Source organism: Ovis canadensis, chromosome 1 (genome assembly GCF_042477335.2).
Source record: "Ovis canadensis isolate MfBH-ARS-UI-01 breed Bighorn chromosome 1, ARS-UI_OviCan_v2, whole genome shotgun sequence".
NCBI classification, from domain to species: domain Eukaryota; kingdom Metazoa; phylum Chordata; class Mammalia; order Artiodactyla; family Bovidae; genus Ovis; species Ovis canadensis.
The window spans coordinates 115,345,567-115,369,899 of record NC_091245.1 but is presented as its reverse complement, the minus strand read 5'-3'; the positions used below and the strand labels follow the sequence as shown (position 1 = coordinate 115,369,899).

The following is a 24,333-nucleotide window of genomic DNA, read 5'->3' as shown; positions in this document are numbered from 1 at the left end:
CCATTAAATACTTGCACGTGTTCTATTCAATAATCACAGTGCTGAAGTAGATAATATTTATTCCTACTTTTTAGATCAGAAAAGTGAGACAACATAGGTTTACTAAAATCCCCTGGTTTATAAGACCATTAATAACAGAAAAACTGAGTGTTGAACCAAAACCCTCTGAATCTTGGTCTAATAATGTTTTATAATGCCATGAAATACATTTAAAGGGAGCAAAGCTTAATAATCACATTAGAAAGGGGTAAAATACGTGATTTACCTATGTAGATGATAAAAATCTTTATAATGATTTATAAAATGGCATATCTTACAGCATCATTCATAATCATAGGAAATTGGAAAGTACCAAATTATTATGACATTAGATTACAGGATATATCCATAATAGAATATTATATAACCATCAAAATCATGTTTTTGAAGAATATTTACTGCCAATGAGAAAGAATTTTATGTGCATAGTATCACCCCAATATGTAAAATAATTTTATATACCTAATACATATATTCAGAGAAATACATGTGTAGAAAAAATCCTCAAAGGAAATATACTAGAATATTAATATTAATAGCGGTTATCTTGGTGAGAGGAAAAAGAAGACTATACAATTTTTATTTTAAAATTAACAAATCGTACAAGAATATGAACAAGAAACAAATAGATTAACAATAAATGAACAAAACTAGATTGCTACCAGGCTTTTCTCTGAAATATTAAATGACAAAAGACAAAATTACATGTATTCAGCATTGTAGGAAGTAAAAGTTTAAAGTTTAATAATTCTATAAATCAGCTAAGTGGCATAAAACCAACTGGCATAAATTGCCTCCAATATGCATGGTAAGAGAAGAGAAGCATTTGGGAAAAAAAAATTATTCACTTGTGTTTCAGAATACCAAGAGCTGAATAAAAATTATAAAAGCAAAGAATGAGGAACTTAAAAAGTAAATGATGATAATCATTGAAATAGAAACAAAATAATTAATTAGAAATATGGTTATGAAATTAATACAAAAAATATTTTATGTGGATAACAGTTCTTTAAATGACAAAATTTTAATACCCCAAATTAAGATCAATAATATCCGAAGGGTAGAGATTTTTAAAAACTCATACTAAATCTCTTATCATTCCAGGTATATTTTTAAGCTTTCTCTCCAAATTTTCTATAGTAAGCATTTACATTTTATCAGAAGAAATAGGCAAGTGTTAAAAAATAATGATTAGTACCAAAATAAGTCATCTCAGGTCAGAGAAAACATTCAAGTCTATTCCTCGTCTGTCCCCAGCTGTCTCTGGCGCACCTCTACATGCCCTGTGCACCTGCCTATGTGCTGGTTGCTAGGGCAGAGCTCAAAAACAGGAAACTCACCAGCAAGATGCTCTCCCAGGACATCCAGCGGATCGGGAGCACTGCCCGGCCCTGGATTCGGTAGTAGTCACCACTGTATAGGTTTCTGCTCATTCCAAAATCAGCTATCTTGATGGTATAGTTCTTACCCACTAAGCAGTTTCGTGTGGCCAGATCTCGATGAACAAAATTAAGTGAGGAAAGGTACTTCATACCAGATGCAATCTGGGTAGCCATAAACTTCAGGTTGGCATAACTGAGGAAATACAAAGGAAGAGAGAAAGTAGCCTCTGGAAACAAGTACTCTACAGTTGGTACCAACAAACTGGGGTTCTAACCTCAGCATCCCTTCTCTCTTCCTCCTTTATCTCTTTGCTTTCCCCCAAAGCGCAGCTGCTCTGTTATTCCCTGCACACTAATTGAGAAATACCTTGATGCTGGGAAAGATTGAGGGAAGGAGAAGGGAGCGACAGAGGATGAGATGGCTGGATGGCATCACTGACTCAATGGACATAAGTTTGAGTAAACTCTGGGAGAGAGTGAAGAATAGGGAAGCCTGGTGTGCTGCAGTCTATGGGGTTGCAAAGAGTCAGACACAACTTAGCAACTGAACAACAACACCCCCTACCATCCGAGAACAATGATGAACTTTAAAGCTCACTGCTCCCCATCTTAGTCTCATGAACCCAGAAAAGAGATGGAAGACTCAGCATATTTACCTGACAGTGGGTACACTGGCAGAGGAAGAACTGGGTGGCTCGTGGCGGGAAAGAAACTGATTGAGATCTCCATTTTCCATGTACTCAGTGATCATGCAAAGAGGGTCCTCAGTGATGCACACAGCTAAGAGACGGATGATGTTTGGGTCCTTGAGCCGGGACATGATCTTTATCTCCTTGAGAAAATCATTCCTTTGAAGGACACAGACATAGATAAACCCAGAGGTTGCCAGAGTTAGAATCAAGAAGTGGGAAAAGATACAGCAAAGTCTAGTCCTGCTTATTATACTAGTCTTCTTTTCCTTTGGATAACCTTTGTGAGAACAGAGAAATTGCTTCCTGGAAACTCTCATTCTACTCATCCTGGAACATGATAAACCTTTATTCAACTGTAATTTGGGAGGCATATGGACCATGACATTCACATTTGCACCCTTACTATCCAACAAAAGCCCTGCCACATAGAAAGTGATTGAGTTCAGTTCAGTTCAGTCACTCAGTCGTGTCCAACTCTTTGCGACCCCATGAACACAGCACGCCAAGCCTCCCTGTCCATCACCAACTCCTGGAGTTCACTCAAACTCATGTGACTAATATTTGCTAAATCAAATGTAGGTTACTAAAAACTAGTCTTAAAAATAAAACCTTCAACTGAAAATTATATCTTAAGTGCACTGGGGTCTTTCCCTTTTTCAAAAGCCATGGAGTCGCTCTATAAACAAAGCTAAGGCCCTTTTTTTTGAAAATGAACAACCATCCTCTGGTTTATCTGATAATTTTGTATTGTCCCATGCTGGCTTCTTTTAATGCAGAGTGTACCAGCAGACAATAACAACACATATTTAGTAACCTGTTCAAAATTGAGTGGTTTAAAGTTCATGGTGGTAATGCAGTCATTTCAAAAGAAGTACTCACTTGGCCAAAACTAATAGGTGTTAGATGGTGATGACTACCCTTGAATCACAAAGTGGGCTACCTTCCCAGTAGCAACATTTGGGGGAGTGAAACCACTAGCCCACATTCTCAAAACTATTGAAACAGACATGTTGTACGTCTCCTAGGAGTTTTCTAGCAATCCTGGACTGGGAGTCATACCAGTCAATATAAAATCCTTAAAATCAATATGGTTTCAACACCTCTCCTCTTTCATTCCACCTTCAACCTCAAAGCAAGGGGGTCCATGGTTTGGGAGGGCACACAACCTAAGCCATCCATTGTTGCTTAATTGGAGTGGGCACAGATGGGACACCAAACCTCACCAAAAAACAGCGAGCAAGGAGGGAGGCTCAAGAGGGAGGGGGTATATGTAAAACTATGGCTTATTCACATTGCTGTACAGCACAAACCAACACAACATGGTAAAAAAAATAAATGTTTTCAATGGGTAAAAGCTTTGTCGCATGCCATAGTTCTTTTTCCTTTCTTCTTGCCACCTTCTCTAATCATGGGCTAATGTTTATATCAGGAATATTCTTTCTTTCAATGGGACCTGAGGATATCACTTTTCATTCCTATTAGTATCCTTAAGATCGAAATTCTCACAGTTAAAATTCCAAAACCACTACAGTTCTGTTCCCTTGACTTTCTTTCTTCTTCATACCACATCCTGCCAATTGCAAGACTTTTAATAAAACCCTATCACCATTCTTGAAATTTATGATAATTTGAGGTATAGCAATGTAAACTTTTTATGAATTTGAACATCAGTGAGACAAATCAAGCCAACACAAATGAAGAAATGCATATGTTACCCAGATGTGCAGATTTTCCTGAGACACATTCAATCAGCTTTCAACCAGCATGCCTGTCTGGGTGAGGATTAACTCACCATTACTGTAATGGAAAGGCTGTCAAACAACGGAGTGTGGCTGGAAACTGCAATTTATGTAGTAAAGGATCCAAGAGATTATTAGCCAGTTTGGAAAACTGCTAAAGGACTGTGGATCCTTTTGCTTTGAGGTCCATGGGTACTTTTCCAAGAAGAGGTAGCTTCTCATTTGGGGGGTTGCTGGATATAGACGAAGAGGAGCATAAAAGAGAAAACAGGGGATGAGAAAGTAAATAGAGATTCAGTGCGAAAAACGAATGGCAGAAGCTTAGCAAGAAAGATGTGTGTGACTGTGGAAAGTTTGCAAGGGTAGGTAATGACATTCAGGAATGTCAGACTGTTGTGTAGGTTGGGAAGCACAGTGCTGTGCAAAGGAGGTTAGGAAGTAAATAGGTAGCAGATCTAACAGAAAATGTACATTTGTTTTAGAAGGAGATGAGAATGAAGATGAGGATTACTGACTCATCAGAAATATAAAACACAACAATGGATATATGAGGCAGCTCACAGACCTTCCCATCTCAAAAGAAACAAATTGCTCAGAAGTTTCCAAGAGTATCCCTGATCCTGAAGATGAAGCAAATATAGGAAAATTCAAAATGTAGACCACAGACCTGGCATTCTTGTTGGCATCTGCTCGGAGCATTTTCACAGCCACCAGGACAGGCTGGTTGGCACTGACATCTAGGGCAAAATCTTTGTCTTTGAACTTTTCCATTCCCTCCACTTCACAGAGATGAACCTAGACAAAAGTCATCTAGTCTCAGCATCATCATTTCTCCTGAAGATATCTCAGTACTCTTGCTGGGCATTTCCTGGAGATAAACTAACTCTTACAACTCAGGCAAAATATTCAAAAGACCAATAAGAAGCTATGTGTAGCATATCTTTGACTCAGATAACTGATTTTTTTTTAATGGTAAGCTAATATGATATGTTACTGCTTTATAAAAAATATATATTGGTTGGAATATTAAATATGTGAATGAATTTATAACAGCATTTTATTACAGCTATAAAATATAGTATTATTTTATTATACTATAAAATGTCATCTTGTATAAATGCTTCAACTTTGATTCAAGGGAGTTTGGCTATAAGATCGCACAAAACATAAGGTATTTTATTCTCCAAGGCAATCCCTTAGGATGGAATTAGCATTATCGGGAACACCTACATGTCAGTAACAGTATAACAAGCCTGCGTTTTCAACTCAGGGGACAGGATGAGTGGACATAACACCACAAACGAATGCCATGGGCCCTTCTTCCTCCAACACCACCAAACCTACACAAGGTTAAAGCAGGCCACCCATGCTGGAAACCAGTACCATACTCTTAGGAAACCAAGTCACATTTGGAGTTTAGATGGCGGTATTGAAGAACTTCTGTTGCCACTTAAATCATTGCTTTGAATTCTCGGAAGGCTCATGTGACTGTTGTAAGAGTGAAAAGTCAAATATTACATGCATCACTCTGAGGGCAATTGAGAAGAGTGTTCTCCTTATCTTGGTTAGTGATTTATTCCCTAGTGGCTCATTCTGGGACTAAAAGCAGGGGCGAGGTTGTTTTTGACCATTTTACACGTAACTCCCATTAAAATGGAAAAAAACAAAGTGGCTATCCAATAGCAGGATGTTCTTGGACAGTTTATAAAAGATGATCACATCTTATGGTCCCCACCCTCTGTAACCTACTATAAAATATTTAGAAAATATTGGATGTTTTTAGGATCTCTAAGTCTAGTGACTTTCCTGCTTTAACAACTCTTGTATAGGAATCAGAATTCCCAGGAATTCCACAGCTATTTGACAAAGATGAGACTAACCCAATACTAGTCTTCTAGAGTAGGGGTCCCCACCTCCAGGAATGTATATATGATCTAAAGGTGGAGCTGATATAATAGTAATAGAAACAAAGTACACAATAAATGTAATACACTTGGGATTTGGGGATGCCAACCCCACCCCTCCCCCAATCGAAAACTGTCTTCCATGACACCTGGTGCCCAAACTGTTGGGGACCACTATAGAGGACAACGCGAGGAGAGACAGCTGGAGGACACATCCCATGTGAGTCCACTCCAGATGAGCTGCTTTGCCCTACACATCATTTTTATTCAACTACTCCCTCTGAACTGCCAAGGACTGGAGACTCCACTCCAAGAATCAGCTCACCTCCCCAAACTGGCCTTCACCCAGCTTCTCCTTGAATGTTAAGAGCTTCCTGGGGAACTCTTCCACAGCCACGTCTTTTCCCGAAAGCAGGTCCATGGTAACGGCAGGCACAGAGTAGGTGTTGCCTCCAGTCACCCCCTGGAGGTTCACAATGTCAGCCTCTGCGTAGTGGGGCACGCCCTCAGGCCCACTGGGCTGGACTGGCTTCACAACGCCACTGCAGCCTGGGAAGACAAGGACAATGAGCTTCATCCCGTGGAGCATTTTTGGAGATCTCTTTAAGAAAGAAAATCTGACAGAAAGGCTAAAACATGCAGCCAATTCATGTTAATGTATGGCAAAAACCATCACAATATTGTAAACTAATTATCTTCCAATTATAATAAAGTAAAAAAAAAAAAAAGGCCCCAGTCTAACCTAGGCTATGACATTATTACTTGGACAATGGTTCCTCTAGAGACTTTCTTGTGGCCTCCAGAATACAGGTCACCATTTTATCTCTTACCCTTCTCCTCATACTACATGATCATTAACAATCTCCTTGACTAAACTTATGGAATTGCAGTGACGCTCTAGGAAGGCTGGCTATACTAGTTAGGGCAGGAGTATTAAAGTTTTAGGATTTAATAGCATATTTTCTTAATTTTAAGATATGATCACTGATGTAAATAACCTACTTTCCGGATTTAAAACTTTGATTAAATTTATATGATCTAGCTTAAGACAGCCTAACTTTAAAACACATTAAAATAAGAGGGGGGATATTTTAGACTTCAGGAAGTAGGTAAGCTAATTTGGTTCAGCCTAAAAAATGAATTATATCCCTTTTCTTGTTATCTCTGTGAAAGTCCCATAGTTCAATATGCTCCGTCAAAGTTTGCTATAATGGCACCCCACTCCAGTACTCTTGTCTGGGAAATCCCATGGACGGAGGAGCCTGGTAGGCTGCAGTCCATGGGGTCGCTAAGAGTTGGACACAACTGAGCGACTTCACTTTCACTTTTCACTCTCATGCATTGGAGAAGGAAATGGCAGCCCACTCCAGTCTTCTTGCCTGGAAAATCTCAGGGACAGAGGAGCCTCGTGGGCTTCTGTCTATGGGGTCGCACAGAGTCAGACACAACTGACGCGACTTAGCAGCAGCAGCAGCAGCAGAGGGGTAAATATAAAGAAAGCTGAACTCCAAAGAATTGATGCTTTTGAACTGTGAGAAGACTCTTGAGATTCCCTTGGACTGCAAGGAGATCCAACCAGTCCATCCTAAAGGAAATCCGTCCTGAATATTCATTGGAAGGACTGATCCTGAAGCTGAAACTTCAATACTTTGGCCACCTGATGTGAAGAACTGACTCATTGGAAAAGACCGTGATGCTGGGAAAGACTGAAGGCAGGAGGAGAAGGGGATGACAGAGGATGAGATAGTTGGATGGCATCACCAACTCGATAGACATGAGTTTGTGCAAGCTTCAGGAGTTGGTGATGAACAGGGAAGCCTGGCATGCTGCAGTCCATGGAGTCGCAAAGAGTCAGACACGAGTGAGCTGCTGAACTGAACTGAACTAAACTGAGCGGTAAATACACATTAGTGTCCTTTCTTCATTTGGAAAGACTCCCTTGAAAATCTTCTGCCCTCGTTATTAGTCCTGCTACTTTTCCAATGACCTCTCTCCTGAATACCATCAGCCCTCTCCTATTGACGCAGGTCACTTTTGGTCGCTGTTATTATGGAAAGAAAACCTGCTCTTAGTCTCAGTGATGACCCCAGCATCCCTTCTAATGTCACTCTGTAGCCATTTTTTAAAAAACACTGGGATGTGAATCAACTGGCACCATTTACCAAAGCAGTGCTTTTACTGAGAAAAGGCAAGAGATATTTACTTTCATAATAAAATCATATATGAGTCTAATACATCATTCACCAAAGAGAAATGAACAAAAATTAAATAACACAATTATTGTGCTTCGTCTCTCAGTCGTGTCCAACTCTTCGCCTGCAGGCTCCTCTGTCCATGGGGATTCTCCAGGGCAAGAATACTGGAGTGGGCCCTTCTCCAGGGGATCTTCCCTACCCAGGGATCAAACCCAGGTCTCTCACATTGCAGGTGGATTCTTTACTGTCTGTACCACCAGGGACGCCCAACACAATTATCTAGGTGACTAAAAACTGGGGATTTTAGGATGTCTTTAGCTTCATTGTTTTTTCTTCAAGTTTGATTCTAGTCCTAAATTTACCCCTATTGGTGTTTGATGTTGAGTGAGTACCTTATCTGAATCTTCTTACTTTCCTCTCATGAAAAAAGAGGAGGTTGGACTAGTTGGGTTGTTTAGGTTCTTCCAGTGTTAACACTTTACTAACACATTTTATCTATTTTCTTCTTCTAATATGTGGGGCCTTCCAAACATCTGCTATTATTAGTAGCAGAGGAGAGATGCTCAGATTTGAGCAGGAGTAGCAGCAGACCCAATCTGGAGAGACAGTGTGGGCTTCCCAGGAGAAGGCGGACTTCTCCAGGCTAAGCTAGGCTTGGCTGAGCAGGAGAAACTGCGTCACACCTTCATAAACCGTGTCCCTCAGTTCTCTGCCCATCACTTCATCCTCACCTGACTCTTCCTCCCCTGGAGCAAATTCTGGAAGTTTTCGTATCAGCCTGGATGGCTCCTGGTAGTCAGGGCGAAGTGGAAAGATGCGATCATAAGTGGAGTTGGACTCCTGCTCACTTGGTGACGAGGAGCGGTTATTGTTGAACATGCTGGATTCACTGGGCAGGGAAAGGCTGACTGTCATTTCATCATCCAGCATCCTCCGGGAAGCCTAAAAGAGAAGGGGAGAAAGGCATGTTGGCACAAAAGAGATCATCACTCCCTCCTCTTCTTAAAGCCAGCTCTTCCACTCAGATGAAAATCACTCTTTAATACTCAAACTCCAGAAGCAATGCAAGTGACAGGGATGCAGCCTGGTTCCACAAATACCTACACTGTAGAAATTCAGAAAAATCTTTCATTTCATCAAGGAAGAATTTGACTTCTAAATAAATACACTGCCAACATTCATCAACTCCCACTGAAGAACTTATAAGCATCATTCACATGACACTGCAGGAACCTATCAATAACCAATCAAAGAATATCAATCTTAGCATTTTCAAAGTTCTATTAAATAATGGGCTTTCCTGACACCATTCAACCACTTGATTTTGTATAGATATAAATTAAAATGCTCATGAACACAACAAATGTGTTGTACTACGATGAATGTGCATTTCACCTGATCACTCTGGCATTGTATGTTAGAGTAAAACTCTCTTTATCCTGCATTTCCACTAACCAAAAATAAAATGACTACAAAATAGGAAAGGAAAGCCCTACGTGTCTAGGGATACTGAGGTGAATTATACCTCTGTGTGTGTGTGTGTGTGTGTGTGTGTGTGTGTATGTGTGTTAGTAGCTCAGTCATGTCCCGCTCTCTGTGACTCCTTGAACTATAGCCCACCAGGCTTCTCTGTCCATGGAATTCTCCAGGCAAGAATACTGGAGTGGGTTCCCATTCCCTTCTCCAGGGATCTTCTCAACCCAGGGATTAAACCCAGGTCTCCTGCATTGAAGGCAGATTCTTTACCATTTGAGCCACCAGGGAAGCCCAAATTATACCTAACACAGGAATAAGAAGAATTAAACAGCTAATTGTTCTTGCATTCCATCTAATATGGCCTGCCTGCCTGCTCCTTCAAAATGAACCCTCATAATCTAAATATATATGACTCTTTAGATTTAAACATGTGAAATGTTCTACTCCAGCAAACATACCTTGAGTGCGCAATGGAGAAATTGAGATGTTTGCTCCATAAGCTAGGCTGATAGCAATGAGCATGGAGCCCAGCACATGTAGGTACTCAATAAATATGGGTTGACGCTCTCAAAGAGAGAATTGAGGACACCATTATAAGTATCCTGCAAATAATGCTATAGCATAAGGCTACTTTGAGTAATATATTGGGAATATAAATATATGCTTAAAGGTCTTCTACAAAAAAATCCTTTCCTCAAGGAGAAATCCTGTGTTATTCTAGAGCGTTTTTGAATTTTCTCACTCAGGATGTACAGGCATAAGAAGAATTTCTTGAAGGACCAAGTTAAATATTCAAGGGAAAAATGTTTAGTCTCCCTTTTACCTAGAGAGTCTCCAGCCCCAAATTCTTCTCCCAGACCATGAATATGTTCCAGTGGGTTTCAGAAGAAAGACTCAGAGATGAGTGGTAAATTCTGGTGCAGAGAAAAATAGCTTATAGAATAGAGAATACAGACTTTCCCCCTCAATTAAAAAAATGCAGTCATAACAGACTGTTCAATAAGAGCACAGCATCAAGCTTTCCAATGACTCTTCAGACCACCAGCTTCTTCCACCACCACTCTTTGCTAGCCTTCTCCCTGGAATCTAGAGACTCAGTGTGCTTCAGCATGCTAAAAGAAGAAAGGTTTTGGTGTTGCCTCATCATGCCAGTGCGTGAGCTCTCTGTGGATTCTACCTTTCAGCCTTCAGTCACTATTTATGGACTGAAAGCTTTAATTTAGTCAAAGTATTTTCAGACTCATGATAGAAGTCCCTGTGGGAAGCAAAGAGATCCTCTCTTCTGTGAAATATTCCTGCCTAAAAACCTTAAAGTAAACTTCAGGCTTTCAGCGCCTAAGTGTGTAACAGCTCAGAAGGAATCGCAGGCTGCTTGTCTGGGTCATTCCCTTCACTTCTGTGATATTAGCCCCTTCCTCTTGTTCCACCCACCAAGAGTTCAGAAAGTCCCAGTCCATTCACTTCTTCTGGTATGTACTCCACAGAGGCACTGGTCTCCTCTGAGAGCCCATCTTCAAACACAGGAGCTATGAACACAATCAGGCGTTATTACCCTCCCTCCCGGTCCCAGCCGTCAATGGGCATTTCAAAGTCTCACAACCCAAAGCACCTGTGACCTCTCACAGTCCACATCCATTTGAGCTCATTGACCAGGGACAATGCGCATGGCCAAAGGTGGAAACAATTTATCATCAGCAAACTCCAAGAATATCACACACTTAGCAACAGTGCCCAGAGTTGCTATCTGGTCTAAAAAAAACAAAAGAAGTCATAGATAATCCATCTGTGCATGTGTGCTAAGTCGCTTCAGTCATGCCTGACTCTGTAACCCTATGGACTGTAACCAGCCAGGCTCCTCTGTCCATGGGATCCTCCAGGCAAGAATACTGGAGTGGGTTGCCATTTCCTTTTTCAGGGTATCTCCATGACCCAGGGATGGAACCCACATCTGTTTATGTCTCCTGCATTGGCAGGCAGAGTCTTTACCACTAGCGCCATTGGAAGCCCCAGTCTACCTGTGGTGGAATGTATATAGTTTAGAAGAAAAAAAGTCAACAAATTTCAAGACTGACAATTGGAACCAGCATAAAAAACAGGATATTAATGGCACTGAGAACTTCATATTTTTTAAACAGAAAAACAGTTAAATATAACTACTATGACCAACTCACCATTATTCAATGAGGTTCAGGTAAAATCATTGGAAAAAGTCTCTGTAGACTGTAAAGTGTTAGACAAATGTAGTAGAAATTATACAGACCACTTGGCCTAGACAAAATGAATCGGAGGAAGCATTCAGATGATGTATAGCCGTAACATTCAAGTACAAAAAGAAGTTGGAATAGAATTGCAAGAAACTTGGCTTGGATATTAATGATGTTGGATATTTTTCTACACACACACACCAAAAAACAAGCAAGCAGTAAAAAAACAAAAGGAACAGCATTATAAGAAATTTTAGCTAGGTATCAGTTCTGCATCAGAATCGCTTGTTAACTTTTTAAATTAATTTATTTTAATTGTAGAATAATTACTTTATAATTTTTAAAAATACAGATGCTGACACTCCACCCCAAAACCCAAGGAATCAGAATCTTCCGGGAAGATGCCTAAGTTGAGATGCCTAAATGTGTTGGGAAGAAAAAAAGTTTTTGAGTTCTCTAGGGAGGTTTCAAAATCTCCATCCTAAAAATGAGAAACTGGACTTAGCTTATTCTTTTCTGATCCTTTCAGCCCTAGCTTCTCTATTCCTATGCCTCTTGGCAGCCTTGATGATCTTTCTAACCATTTACATAATTTTGTGATTTGCCTCTTACTCCCAGGGTAAGAGCAGCTCAGGAAATGATGGAGTGGTTTCCTATGCCATGATTGTTCTGCACTTCCTCACCTTCTCCAGCATTTTCTGCCAGAACTGCCTCCAAAGGATGATGACAATGATGGCCAAGAGAATGAAGATGATGGCTACCAAGCAGCCAATCAGGATTCGAGTGTTGCTGTCATCAACTTTAAGCATGGGATCTGTAACCAGGAAAGGAAAGATGAAGAATATTATTACCTCTCAAGGCAAGAAGAGCATGAAGGCTTGGACTAGAGATAAGAAGGCCGAACTTGCTGCTTCAGGATAATTCCACAACATGTCACCTTAACATGTCACACTTGGTATTGCTACTCTTGTATTACTTTGCTCCTATATCCTACAGTCCACATCCATAGGACAGTAGCCTCCTCTTCTTCATGTTTTAGACTGGATAATGGAGAGGCTTTCCATTCTTCCCAAAATTTTGCTCCTTCATACCATGGCTTGGGTCTGCTGGCCTCCAATCTCACCTCATGTAAAGCAGGTGGAGAACTAGTTTCACTGTGATTTCTTTGAGACATGCCAGGGTAGCAAGAGACCTCTTTGGACTTTACACTATAATTATGTATTTCCCAGATAGCTGACTTATACAGCCAGTGGCTGTCTGAAGCAATGGATACATTTGTCCATATTTCCCTGCAATTGGAGAGACTAGCTTTTTGTTCCATAGACTTCCATTCTTTCCTTGAGATCCCTACAGTGGGTCTCACCTAGACGCATCCCCCTCCCTGTTTTTGCTCCAAGTGTCCCAAACTTCCAAGAAGCTGTTGGGACAACTCAAGACTCAGCCTCAGCTGAAGAAGCACATGGACCAGCAGGGAAGGGAGTGAGTTTGGGCCATTAACTTTGGATGTGGACTGTCCTATCTTTCCAGAGCTACTCTTCATCCAAGGACACCTTGTAACAAGCTTCCTACACAGTCAGGCCTTTGCAAATCTCCACTCTTCTTCATCCTCTGGAAGGTCTCCTCCACTTAATTTTTATAACGAAGAATTCCATAGCACATACCATAGGTTGTGGGTGCCACAGGCGATGTGGGCAGGGCTCCAGAGTTGTTGTACATTGCAGCATCTGTTATAAAACAAGGGTGAGTCAGAGCTCAAGGGAAGAAGACAGCTAGGTAGTGGTTTTTCTGAAGGGAGGTTCTAAGCTAGTACTTTGTGAAATCAATTTACTGGATTAGAAATGAAATCATATATTATTAATAAAGAAATAATATTACCATTCATCTCAATAGCAAGGGCAACTTTTCTTTTGCAAGTATCATGATATAAAAAAATTTAAGAAAGAATGATCAGAGGGCTGTGACCACACATTATCATAAAGCATGCATAGGAAGTGAGACCCAAGTTCAGTAAAATACAGAGAGAATATAATGAGTAAGAGACATGGAACAGACATGGTGCTAAAGATGACCTTGCCTTCAAGGAAATTAGATTAATTGAACTTTTTTGTTTACTAAGGAGTTTTCATTATGTTTCATTGTCCTAGACTTTTAATTTACAAATTAAGTCTTCATCCTTATAGATAAATTAGAGAAAGGGTCCCCAACCTCCAGGGTCTAATGCCTGATGATCTGAGGTGGAGTTGATGTAATAACAGTAGAAATAACGTACACAATAAATGTAATGTGCTTGAATTATCCTGAAACTACCACCCCTCTCCACCCCATTGGTGGAAAAATTGTCTTCCATGAAACTTGTCCCTGGTGTCAAAAATGTTGGGAACCACTGAGTTAAATTATCCTTTACTGTGATCCTGAAGCTTCCAAGACTAGATCCCAAAAGTGTATTTGACAGATTGATGTTGGTAACTTATTTTTCCCTCTGATTTGTCTAATAAAGAGGGGAAGAATTAAAATACTCACTTCCCATCCAAAAGAGATTCTGTCCCCCAAACCTAATTTTTCTTCTTATTAGCATTATTATATAAAGGCACCCACCTGTACTTTTCTGAATTGGATTCTCAGGCTTCAGTGAAAACTAATATTATCATGACATTAAAGTTCAAGATATTTCAGCAGTCAAAAACTATGTAACTATAGCTACAACTATTTTAAGTCTTTTTGGCACACTTCTAAAAGTGTCTTCTTTAAGGTTAATGAGAATATATACAGCAAGCATAACTAATATTTTGGTCTGATTTGGGTTTACACAGGATGTATTTAATCACTTACTGAGAATATTTTTTCAAAGTTGTATTCTTTTCAAGAAAATGTAAAAATGATATAATACATTTTCTGTGATTTTATGCCAACAAACATCACTGTTTAGGAGATCATTTAATATGAAATAATCGCACTGACACATCTTGTTCCATTTTCCTATCAGAAATACAAGTTTAAGATGACTTAAAACTAATCATTCATGTTGTTCTAAAATTCTTTGGTCATTAAGTTAGCAAAGTCTCACTCCTTTGTCCATTACAAATCCACTCTCTAGTGACCTCTCTCCTTCTGACCTTATTGTTGGTCACCACTTTGAACATCTTATGAAAAAAAAAAAAAAACCAACATTATCTAGGTGTTAAATCCTCATCTAAACTGTGATGATATAGACAGTGCCCTAAATGGCTTTTAATTTTTCATGATTTGACACAGTCCATATTGCCAACTTTGTGGTCTCTAAATACCGTTCCCCAATAAAAGGAACCAAGATCAATTGAGGAAATGTGATTCCACATCTGGGGCAGTGAATGCTCAAAATAAGCTCGGAACATCTCATTCTTTCAGATAGTAAAACAGCTATCAAAAACTTATAGGATCCAATTCAAAGTAGACAGAGCCAGCTTAAGGGCATGTGCTCTGGTCAAATGCAGGCAATCTGAGTATTAAAAAGAATATTAATTGCAACAAACACTGAATTTATAAAAACCAATGAATGCATAATGAAACTAAGAAACATAACAAGGATGAAAATCAAAACAAAATCTATTCAACACCATTGAAAGTTGCTAAAGGTTGCATTAACTCATTACTCTGAAAATTGATGAAAAAATTAAACATGTATCCTGCCCCTGCAATGTGAACTATATTTCAGGGTTAACAAGGGTATGGAGAATAGTTCTCATATTCAGAATAAATTCAGCTAATAAATGCAAAGGGAACAAAAGAATTAGAAAATCATCAGTCAACAACTCCTAATGAAATAATTTAAGCAGTGGTCATCAATGGAGGGTAAAGTGTAAGGAGAAAGATCGTGGGGAACTTTTCTGTGAAAGAAGAACCACCTGAGCCCAAAGATCAATCTTAGCATCACTAAAAGTGAGGGAGTCTAACATAACATCTCCATGATGAGATTCAACACAAAGTATGCAACACTATCTATGAAAAATCCTTAGCAAAAATAAATACTGAATTTGAATCAAATTCACCTGTAGATATAACCTCCAGTCAACAAGATGACAGAGGATATAAGTTACAGTAAAATGACACCATGGAAAGCAATCAATTAATCCAGAATAGAATTTTTTTTAATTATTCTTTAGATTAAAAGAGATACAACCTACCAATATAATAAAGGTAATACACCAGGAGGGGCTTATTAGTAGGATCCTAATTATTCAAGCCCACTGTTGTTAAGGCATTATTGGACAATCAAGGATACATGAGTGCGGGTTGGCTATTATATTACATTAAGGAATTAGTTATTAATAAATGTCACTTTAATACATTGTTATAAAGATAATATTATCTTCTCAGGTGTATTCTAAAGTTTTATTATTGAAATCAAATAACATCTCAGATTTGCTTCAAAACTCTATAGCAAAAAGGGAGGAATAAATGAAACAAGGATGACAAAAAAATCAACAATTAGTAAAGCTAAGTGATGGATGGAGGTTCATTGTTCTCTTTAGCGTATATTTAGACATCTTCATTTAAAGACTTTAATAGTGCTTAGTTTTTCATTCCCTTAACTGGTTTACATTAAAGTTTTAACACATTGCATTCATTTTCTTTTTTTTTTTTTTAGACAAATATGAGTGAGAGCCAAGTAAACATTCTGTCCACTTCCACAGTCTCATCTCGGCCCTTCCACAACCAAACTAGTGGCGAAAAAGATTCTATCTACCCATGAGACGCCACTTGTATAACCTTTTTCTTCTCAGAGACCCACCAATGAGAAGCTCTGGACACTGCCTTCCTCCTTTGCCACCCTGCTCCCACTTCCCTAAGGGCCATCCAAGCTCCCAACCTGATTGGAAGGTGATCTCACTGAACATCATCCAGGTGTCAGCAAAATGGTATTGGCACTTGATGGCACTGGCCATGCGGTGGTGGAGGGGCACAGTGACGAAGCGAGCACTGGGGTTGACGTCATCCAGCACCAGCGGGAAGGAGACGGCGTTAGGTTCCCATTCATTGGCTTCAGAGCGGAAGTAGCACTGGACCTCCTTAAAAATCTTCACACCCTTAGCAAACATGTTGTTGCAGTGGACCTGGCCGAGAAAGAGGCATGGAGTTACAGCTTGACCCTGCTGGGTGGCACTGGGGACACAGTGCAACCTCACCCAGGAAGACCTTAGACTTGTCAAATTTCTCTGAGCACTACCCTTGGTGAATAACTGATGCTCTGCAGTAACGCGTTTTTCCCTTCTAGGAACCTCATAGTGGCAGTGGAACATTGCTCTGACTTTATAAAACCTAGGCTACAACTCTAGTCACCTTTATACAATTGTGCTCCCCTAGCCATGGGGTTGCTAAAAGTCGGACACGACTGAGCGACTTCGCTTTCATTTCTCACTTTCATGCAATGGAGGAGGAAATGGCAACCCACTCCAGCGTTCTTGCCTGGAGAATCCCAGGGACGGGGAAGCCTGGTGGGCTGCCGTCTATGGGGTCACACAGTCGGACAGGACTGAAGCGATTTAGCAGCAGCAGCAGCCATCTTGCTGCACACTCCTGGGAGAGGCGTCCTCATCCGTTAAATGAGGGCTGGACAAGCCTCCTCTCAGCTCCTCCTTTTCCCTTAACACTCGCTGGTCTATAACTGTACCTCTCACCACTCCAATCCTCTCAACCATGGTTGCTATCTACCCAGAATCAAGCTATTCTGAACTACTTTCTCCTAGGTACATTTCCAAAGTTAATCCACTCCTTTCAATGAGTTTAGATGAGAACCCTGAAATAACACACTATCCAATACAATTTCATCTTTCTCTTTAGAAATCTCATTTTAACTGTCAGATACTAGCATTTGTCAGCCAGAGACGCAAGACTTAATTATCTCTCCTAATTAAATTCATTTTGGTAAAGCCATTCTGATGAACGCATTAAATCTTCATCATAGATACTTTATGAGATGAGAAAAGAAAATCTTTGGGAAGGTAGCTTGTACCCTCTTGCCTGCTGCCATGACTCTCTAGCCAGGGTATTTGTATGGCTTTTAAGGGTCATCAGGAAGAAGGATTCCACAACAGTTCTGCTGTAGCACCTTGCTGTGAGTAACATCCCTCAAAAGCAGAATGTCCGTGTTTGTAACTAAGTCAAGCCTCTGGCGGTAGTTCAGTAACATTACCTCAGGCTCAGTCCTATGTAGAAAATGGAGCTTTGCTGGTCACTCGCCCCTGAATTTAAAGACTTTAGGTTGGAAAAGCATCATTGTAATCTTTGGAATATATTTGTTATTTCAATTTTATGTCTTGCTTAGTCCCTGAATTGTAACCCTTTAATACCATCCTCTGGTTTCTGGGTAATCAGTACAACCCAAGTGGCTCAAATGGTAAAGAATTTGCCTGCAATGCAGATCTCAGTTTGATCCCTGGGTTGGGAAGATCCCCTGGAATAGGAAATGGCAACCCATTCCAGTATTCTTGCCTGGAGAATTCCATGGACAGTGGAGCCTGGCAGGACACAGTCTAATGGGTCACAAAGAATCGGACACCACTGAGCAACTAGCACTTTCATTTTTTTTAATTCAGAATTTAGTTTTAGCTGAGGAAGAAGAAATAATGATATAGGAATTTAAAGACTGATGAAACAGACCAGAGATATGTGAAAAGAATAAAATCATGAAATATTAGAATGACTGGAGTCTTCAAAAATCTTCTAGTCCAGTTCTCTGTATACTAATGAGGAAACTGACCCTCCAAGAGGTTTGACCTGTCTGGGGTCAGTCAACATCAGAACAGGATCTAGAATCGTAGACTGCAGTCCAGCATGCTTTCCACATCCATGCTACATGGAAAGGGGGCAAATCACCTCAAATTTCCCATTTGGATTTTCCTCTAAATGTTAATGATGAAAACATGTGTTAATATCTTCTTTGGGATGAATTAACAGCTTCAATCTATTGACCACAAGTAAGTAGAATAAGGCTAAGAACAGAATCAAAGAAATGCCATCTACAGCTTCAATAGATTTTTCAGATGTTTTGAAATCTATGGAGTGTTGGATAAGTGGTCTGTGGGGAAGACAATAATCTGTCCTGCAAATGTTTTGGGAATCCTGGAATGCGAAAACATAGGACAGGATTTCATTCCCCAGTGGACTTAAATACCCGTGGCAGATTCATGTTGATGTATGGCAAAACCAATACAATACTGTAAAGTAATTAGCCTCCAATTAAATAAATTTATATCTAAAAAATAAAATAAATATTTATTTAACAAATAGAAAACATTTTTAAATGTACTTATATATATTTCAGAATCTCTTTTATTTTTCCTTGTTTTATTTTATTTTCATTTTACATTTTTCCAAAGAAAAAGCTCTTGAGCTTACAATAATTTATATAGTTTTCCAGTTTTAATTAATTGGTTTATACATTAATCTTTGATGTTGGAATTCAGTGTCCAGTTCATTTTATATCTTCCTTTTTTAATAATGAAGAAAATATTCAATACCATGAATTTTATTCAGTGTAGTTTTATATGTATCCCATTTGTTTTGACATATGTAATGTTTTCATTTTCTAAACGCCCTGTGGATTTGCATTTCTTCGAAATGCTGTATTTTAACTACAATCAGGGCAGGGAGGGAAATGGGCAGTACTTTGCCTAGGAAACAAAACTCCTCTCTAGAAAACATTGATGACCTGAAACTCATCTTTAACTTTTTGTTTCAGAAAAGTTAAAACAAGGTAGATGTTCAGCCTCTTAGCCTTAAGAGGACCAACCCTGAGTCAGCTCTTGAGAAGTTTCTGGTACCTTCTCATTGCAGAATATGCTTTTGAATAATTTTGACCTGTGATAAACTACACAGGAGTGGCTGGGGACTCAGGAAGATCAAAGTCAATTGAGTTAGTATTATAGCTTTATGGGGATTTTAAAATACATTTTATTATTTGTGGGCCTAGAAATTCTCCCAATGATATACAATGAATTGATACACTTGTTCATAGGTACACATTGGGTAAACATCTTATTCACAACACAAATTAATTTTTCTTTGAAGAATACATAGTTTTCCTACTATGCAAATTTACCTCCTCCCCCCAAAAAACTTGTGAAGGACAATATGTTATACACAATTGCACACATGTTTTACAACTGCCAAAGAACCATTCATGAGAAACACACTGGTAGACCAGGTATATTCTTCTGTTTTTATTATATAACTAATAGTTATTAATCCAATTAGGAGATATTATCATCTTAACATGTGAGAGTGATATAATAGCCATGCATTTTCTTTTTGCCTCCAGTTTCATGCCAAGAATTAACAAATTTTTGTTTACTAGGAAGCCTTAATGGTAAAACAGTTCCCTTCTTCAGGGTTCCTACATACCTCCTTCTGCAAATAAATAGTGTCTTCCCCCACTGAACTTCAAACTATCCCAAGAAAGAGACAATTTCTTATTCATCTGTTTACCCCAGAATCTAGCATTCAGGTTTAGTGTCTAATCTGGTCACACTTCACATGGACGTTTTCTTCCCTTCTATTCCTTTCTCTCTGAAACATACATGGGATTGAAAAGGCAAAATGACCATTTGAGCTAGGTACCACCATGCTAATAGACATGTCCTCAATGCTTACACCTAGGGTGAGCTCTCCTGAAAGGCCCTACCCCAGAGAAAAGGGAAATCAGGCCTTAAGTCCCCTACCTCAGCTCTTCTCAGGGACTCACTTAACTCTCCCCAGAGCTGTCTTTTCCCAGATCTTCAGCTTTCATCCAAGTCCTCAATAAAATTTACCTGCTCACTCTTAACTACTCTGTAATAATAAACTGATAAAATCACTTCTGCTATTGCATTTAAGACATTAACTTTTTATTGTTTTACTCTCCCTGAGGTAAAATACTTGCATTTTAATGCAGACTTTGGGGTGATGGCATTTTATCAAAAATAAATTTTAAAACCTAATAACTTAGATTTGAGGGCTTAGAAAAGACTTGGGTTAAAACCACACCACCTCACCCCACCACTTGCCTTGAATCTCATTCATTGGATAAAACTCCTCTGGCTAGGCAAAGAGTCACAGAGATCTCAGAATCTGGGCCTGAGGTCTAAAATCCAGATATTGGCCCAGCCAGGTCACAGTAATTTCTCCTGCCTGGCCCCAGTGCTTCTACAAGTTTCTGTTTATAGTTGAGAAAATACAATTGTATTTTCAATGTCTTATTGCTGTTCATCCTATCCCCTCCTCCTAGGTGGCACAGATATTTATAACTATACATGGTGAAAGTAGGCAATAAAGGATATCATTTGTTCACTTGCAAACATTTTTTGAGCCTGCATATATCAACTGCCAGGTGCTTGGGTAGTGAGATCAGAAAGCAGAGTCACCACCTTGGAGGAGCTTGAGGTCTAATAAGAGAACCAGACACATACACATATAGATGATCATAGATAAGGAAACAAAGAACTCTGGGAATAGAAGTGTATGGGATCTTTTATCACGGTTTCTCAATGCTGTGCGCATACAGAAAATACTCAGAGGGTGGCTAGTGGTTCAAAATATAAAGTCCTTTCTTCTTCCATTGAGCATCAGAGTTACAGTGAGTCACCCTTACTGACAAGAGTGTGTCCCCTCCCTGAAGAGTGCTGGGCAGAGCCAAGTAATGATGTTCATGGGCCCTAGTCGCTTCTGCCTTTGTGGACCCTACCCTTCATAAAAACACAGTAAAATTATATTTTACAACCGTATTTGTTAAAAAGAGGAGAATAACTTTGACCCTAAAGCTCATTTCTTTCATTCTGACAGTAAAAGAAGTTAAATCATTTCTGTGGGCTTAAAGTATCATGGGTCCCAGACGGTGCACCCAATTTGCATAATGGATACGTCAACTCTGTTGATGAGACAACAGTAACAAAATACACTGAAAAACAGTGACCTAGTCCAACACCCTTATTTACAAATGAAGAAACGAGCCCAAAGAAATGAAGTGACTCATGAAATACCTGCAGCTAGTTAGCAGTAAAATATGTATTTGAATCCTGTTCTGCTGGCATCACCCTCAGGTTCTTCCCAGCATGCCTTTTCCCTTGATCATGATTTTGGCTTCCATGCCTAACTCCACTGACCTTCATAGTAGTAAAATTCCTGATGCGGTCAAACTCAAACATGATCTCAATGTAACCATTGGTGGCACTCTCGTTTCTCCAGCCCACGTAGTCATAGCCCGGCCACACATGGTACTCGTGGGTCTGCGTGAAATCATCCAGGCCAGATACCCCATCAGTCAACTGGCCCAGCCCTTCAGTCATGCTGCTCAAACCAAAAGAGGAGAAGGAAAAAGAAGAGAGGAACTTGGAGTTAATCACATATTCACAGAAGAGTTTTTATCCAGTTTCTCCACCCCAAGTTTTGTAAGAGTTGATTATCTTGGAGGTTGAAGAATTATAAAAAATCCAATATAGTTTACAGTACTGACTCATTTATCCTACATCAATGGGGAACAAGGAATTCCATATAAATGAATTTTACATAATATTCGATACTTAACTCTATTACAGCAAAGCTTTTAAACACTTTTTAAAATCATTTTATATGAAACGCTTTCTATGATCTATTGTATCCTTACCTGTTCTTATACTTAACATAGTAAGTCTTTATATAATGATTCAATATTGTCAAGTGCATTTGACAAATTCATCCATTAATGAGTAAATAAATGAATGCATAGAATGACTAATGTAGTAGATGGTGGCACTTGCTCATCACTAAATAAATGGTTCCAGAGCTGGTTGGAAATTTTTCTGACTCCTCTTTGACTGTATATTGTTATTGTTTGATGAATCAATTTCAGAGCAACCAGTCTTGCCTTCTACCTCACATCCCCAACAACTTAATTTAATATCAAACTAAAGGGGGAAAAAGTAACCACTGCCAAATTTAAATACTAATTTAACTCTAATTACATTTGTAGAATACTAGACTCATGCAGTAAAATGCATGGATCACATGAGTATCTCAGGTATTGGATTTCATTTTCTTTTCTACTTTGGCAGCCTTTCCACTTCTGAGTGTGAGGCTATTGTGAATGGCTGAAATTGCCAGAAGCCTGACCACTTCTGTTTAAAGTTTGAAGAACATAAAGAGACCTCATTCCTTCTTTTATGGAGGGACAGAATGAGAACACATCATGTGGAGTTTCTCTCTCCTCAAGCTCTGGAAGCTGTGTCAGGAGTCTCCCAAATGAAAAGATTGGGATAGTCACCCTCAAGCAATAATCTGTGTGATCCTTGAGGTTACAGGGAAAGCAATGCCATGTAAAATTTGTGAATTATCAAAAAAAATGATTAAAATGATTGTGCCAAGCTTACAGATATATTTTTAAATATATTTGCTCATTGAAAAATGTTTGGCAAATTATATTTATCTGCTGCTACTGCTACTGCTAAGTCACTGCAGTCGTGTCTGACTCTGTGTGACCCCATAAATGGCAGCCCACCAGGTTTCCCTGTCCCTGGGATTCTCCAGGCAAGAACACTGGAGTGGGTTGCCATTTCCTTCTCCAATGCAGGAAAGTGAAAAGTGAAAGTGAAGTCACTCAGTTGTATCTGACCCTCAGCGACCCCATGGACTGCAGCCTTCCAGGCTACTCTGTCCATGGGATTTTCCAGGCAAGAGTGGACTACAAGGACTGAAGCCTGGCTCTGCCTTCCAAGATTTTGCCTTCTTTTTCTTCTCTCTACAGATCAAAAAGGCTAGGATAGCATAAGTTTACTTGCCATGAATGTATTACCCATTGTCCCCAGAAAATTAAATCCCCATGAAAATCTTAAGAAAAGCAACACAAATTAAAAAGAATGATAATTCAATTCCCTTTAATCGGAATTTAATCAAGTGAGGAAAGAGTAAGGAAAGAAACTTTGCCTGTTTACTTTATATACTTTAGGATTGTTAGAATTTCTACAAGAGTATACATTACTTTTAGATTTTTAAAAATTTAAATAAGTAACTTTTGCTACTATAACTGTTTATTTCCTGAGAACTTGAATTAGGTAACTTTGTTATCTTCTCACTCAGCCACACCCGAACTAGATATCTCATGACCTCAGTTATGAGGTGGAAGCTGATTATGTCTAAATCTCTGTGATCATATTTTTTTTAATCTTTTCTCTGGGGTCCATCCAGAATCATATTTCCAGTTTTCTGCCTTATTTTTCCATCTGAATGTTCTATCAGTTCCTCACATTAATAACCCAAACTGAATCCATCATCATCCATTTCTAAACTAAATCTTCATCTAGATTTCCCATTTCTGTCAACTATACTTCTCTTCCATATCCACTGAGAGTTCCTGGCATATAATAAGCATATGTTTGTTGAATGAATAAATGTCATCTTCGTTGTTTTAGTTACCTAGACTACCATGTTTCATCTAACTCTTTTTCTCACATCCAGTGGTCCCTAAATGAGTACCTCTTTCTCATTCCCATTTTCACTGTCACCATTTTGGCCTGGGTCCTTAACTCTTTTCATCTGACTGAACTTGGAATTAGAATATATCCCCCTCTTATCCTCTCTTTCCATTCAAATCTAGCCTTTGAATAGCTTAAGGAATCTACCTAAAGCACAGCTCCCATCATGTTCTTCTCCAGCTTTAAAAAATCTTCAGCAGCTCATTGTGTTGGTGATGTTGATAAAGAAGAACAACTCCCCATC

At 39.2% G+C, this 24,333-nt stretch overlaps 1 protein-coding gene across 5 annotated transcripts in view; it reads right to left on the bottom strand.

Annotated features, from left to right (window-relative positions):
• The window catches only part of DDR2 (discoidin domain receptor tyrosine kinase 2), a 166,737-nt gene that overhangs the window by 6,750 nt on the left and 135,654 nt on the right, over positions 1–24,333 (bottom strand). For all 5 annotated transcript variants that reach the window (XM_069547372.1, XM_069547382.1, XM_069547358.1 and 2 more), the window contains 9 exons: positions 21,747–21,930; positions 16,478–16,721; positions 13,293–13,355; positions 12,315–12,445; positions 8,683–8,893; positions 6,082–6,305; positions 4,520–4,647; positions 2,078–2,269; positions 1,380–1,614 (listed from right to left, as the gene is read on the bottom strand). In XM_069547372.1, the coding sequence (XP_069403473.1) occupies positions 1,380–1,614; positions 2,078–2,269; positions 4,520–4,647; positions 6,082–6,305; positions 8,683–8,893; positions 12,315–12,445; positions 13,293–13,355; positions 16,478–16,721; positions 21,747–21,930 (1,612 nt within the window). The remainder of the gene's footprint in view (positions 1–1,379; positions 1,615–2,077; positions 2,270–4,519; positions 4,648–6,081; positions 6,306–8,682; positions 8,894–12,314; positions 12,446–13,292; positions 13,356–16,477; positions 16,722–21,746; positions 21,931–24,333) is intronic.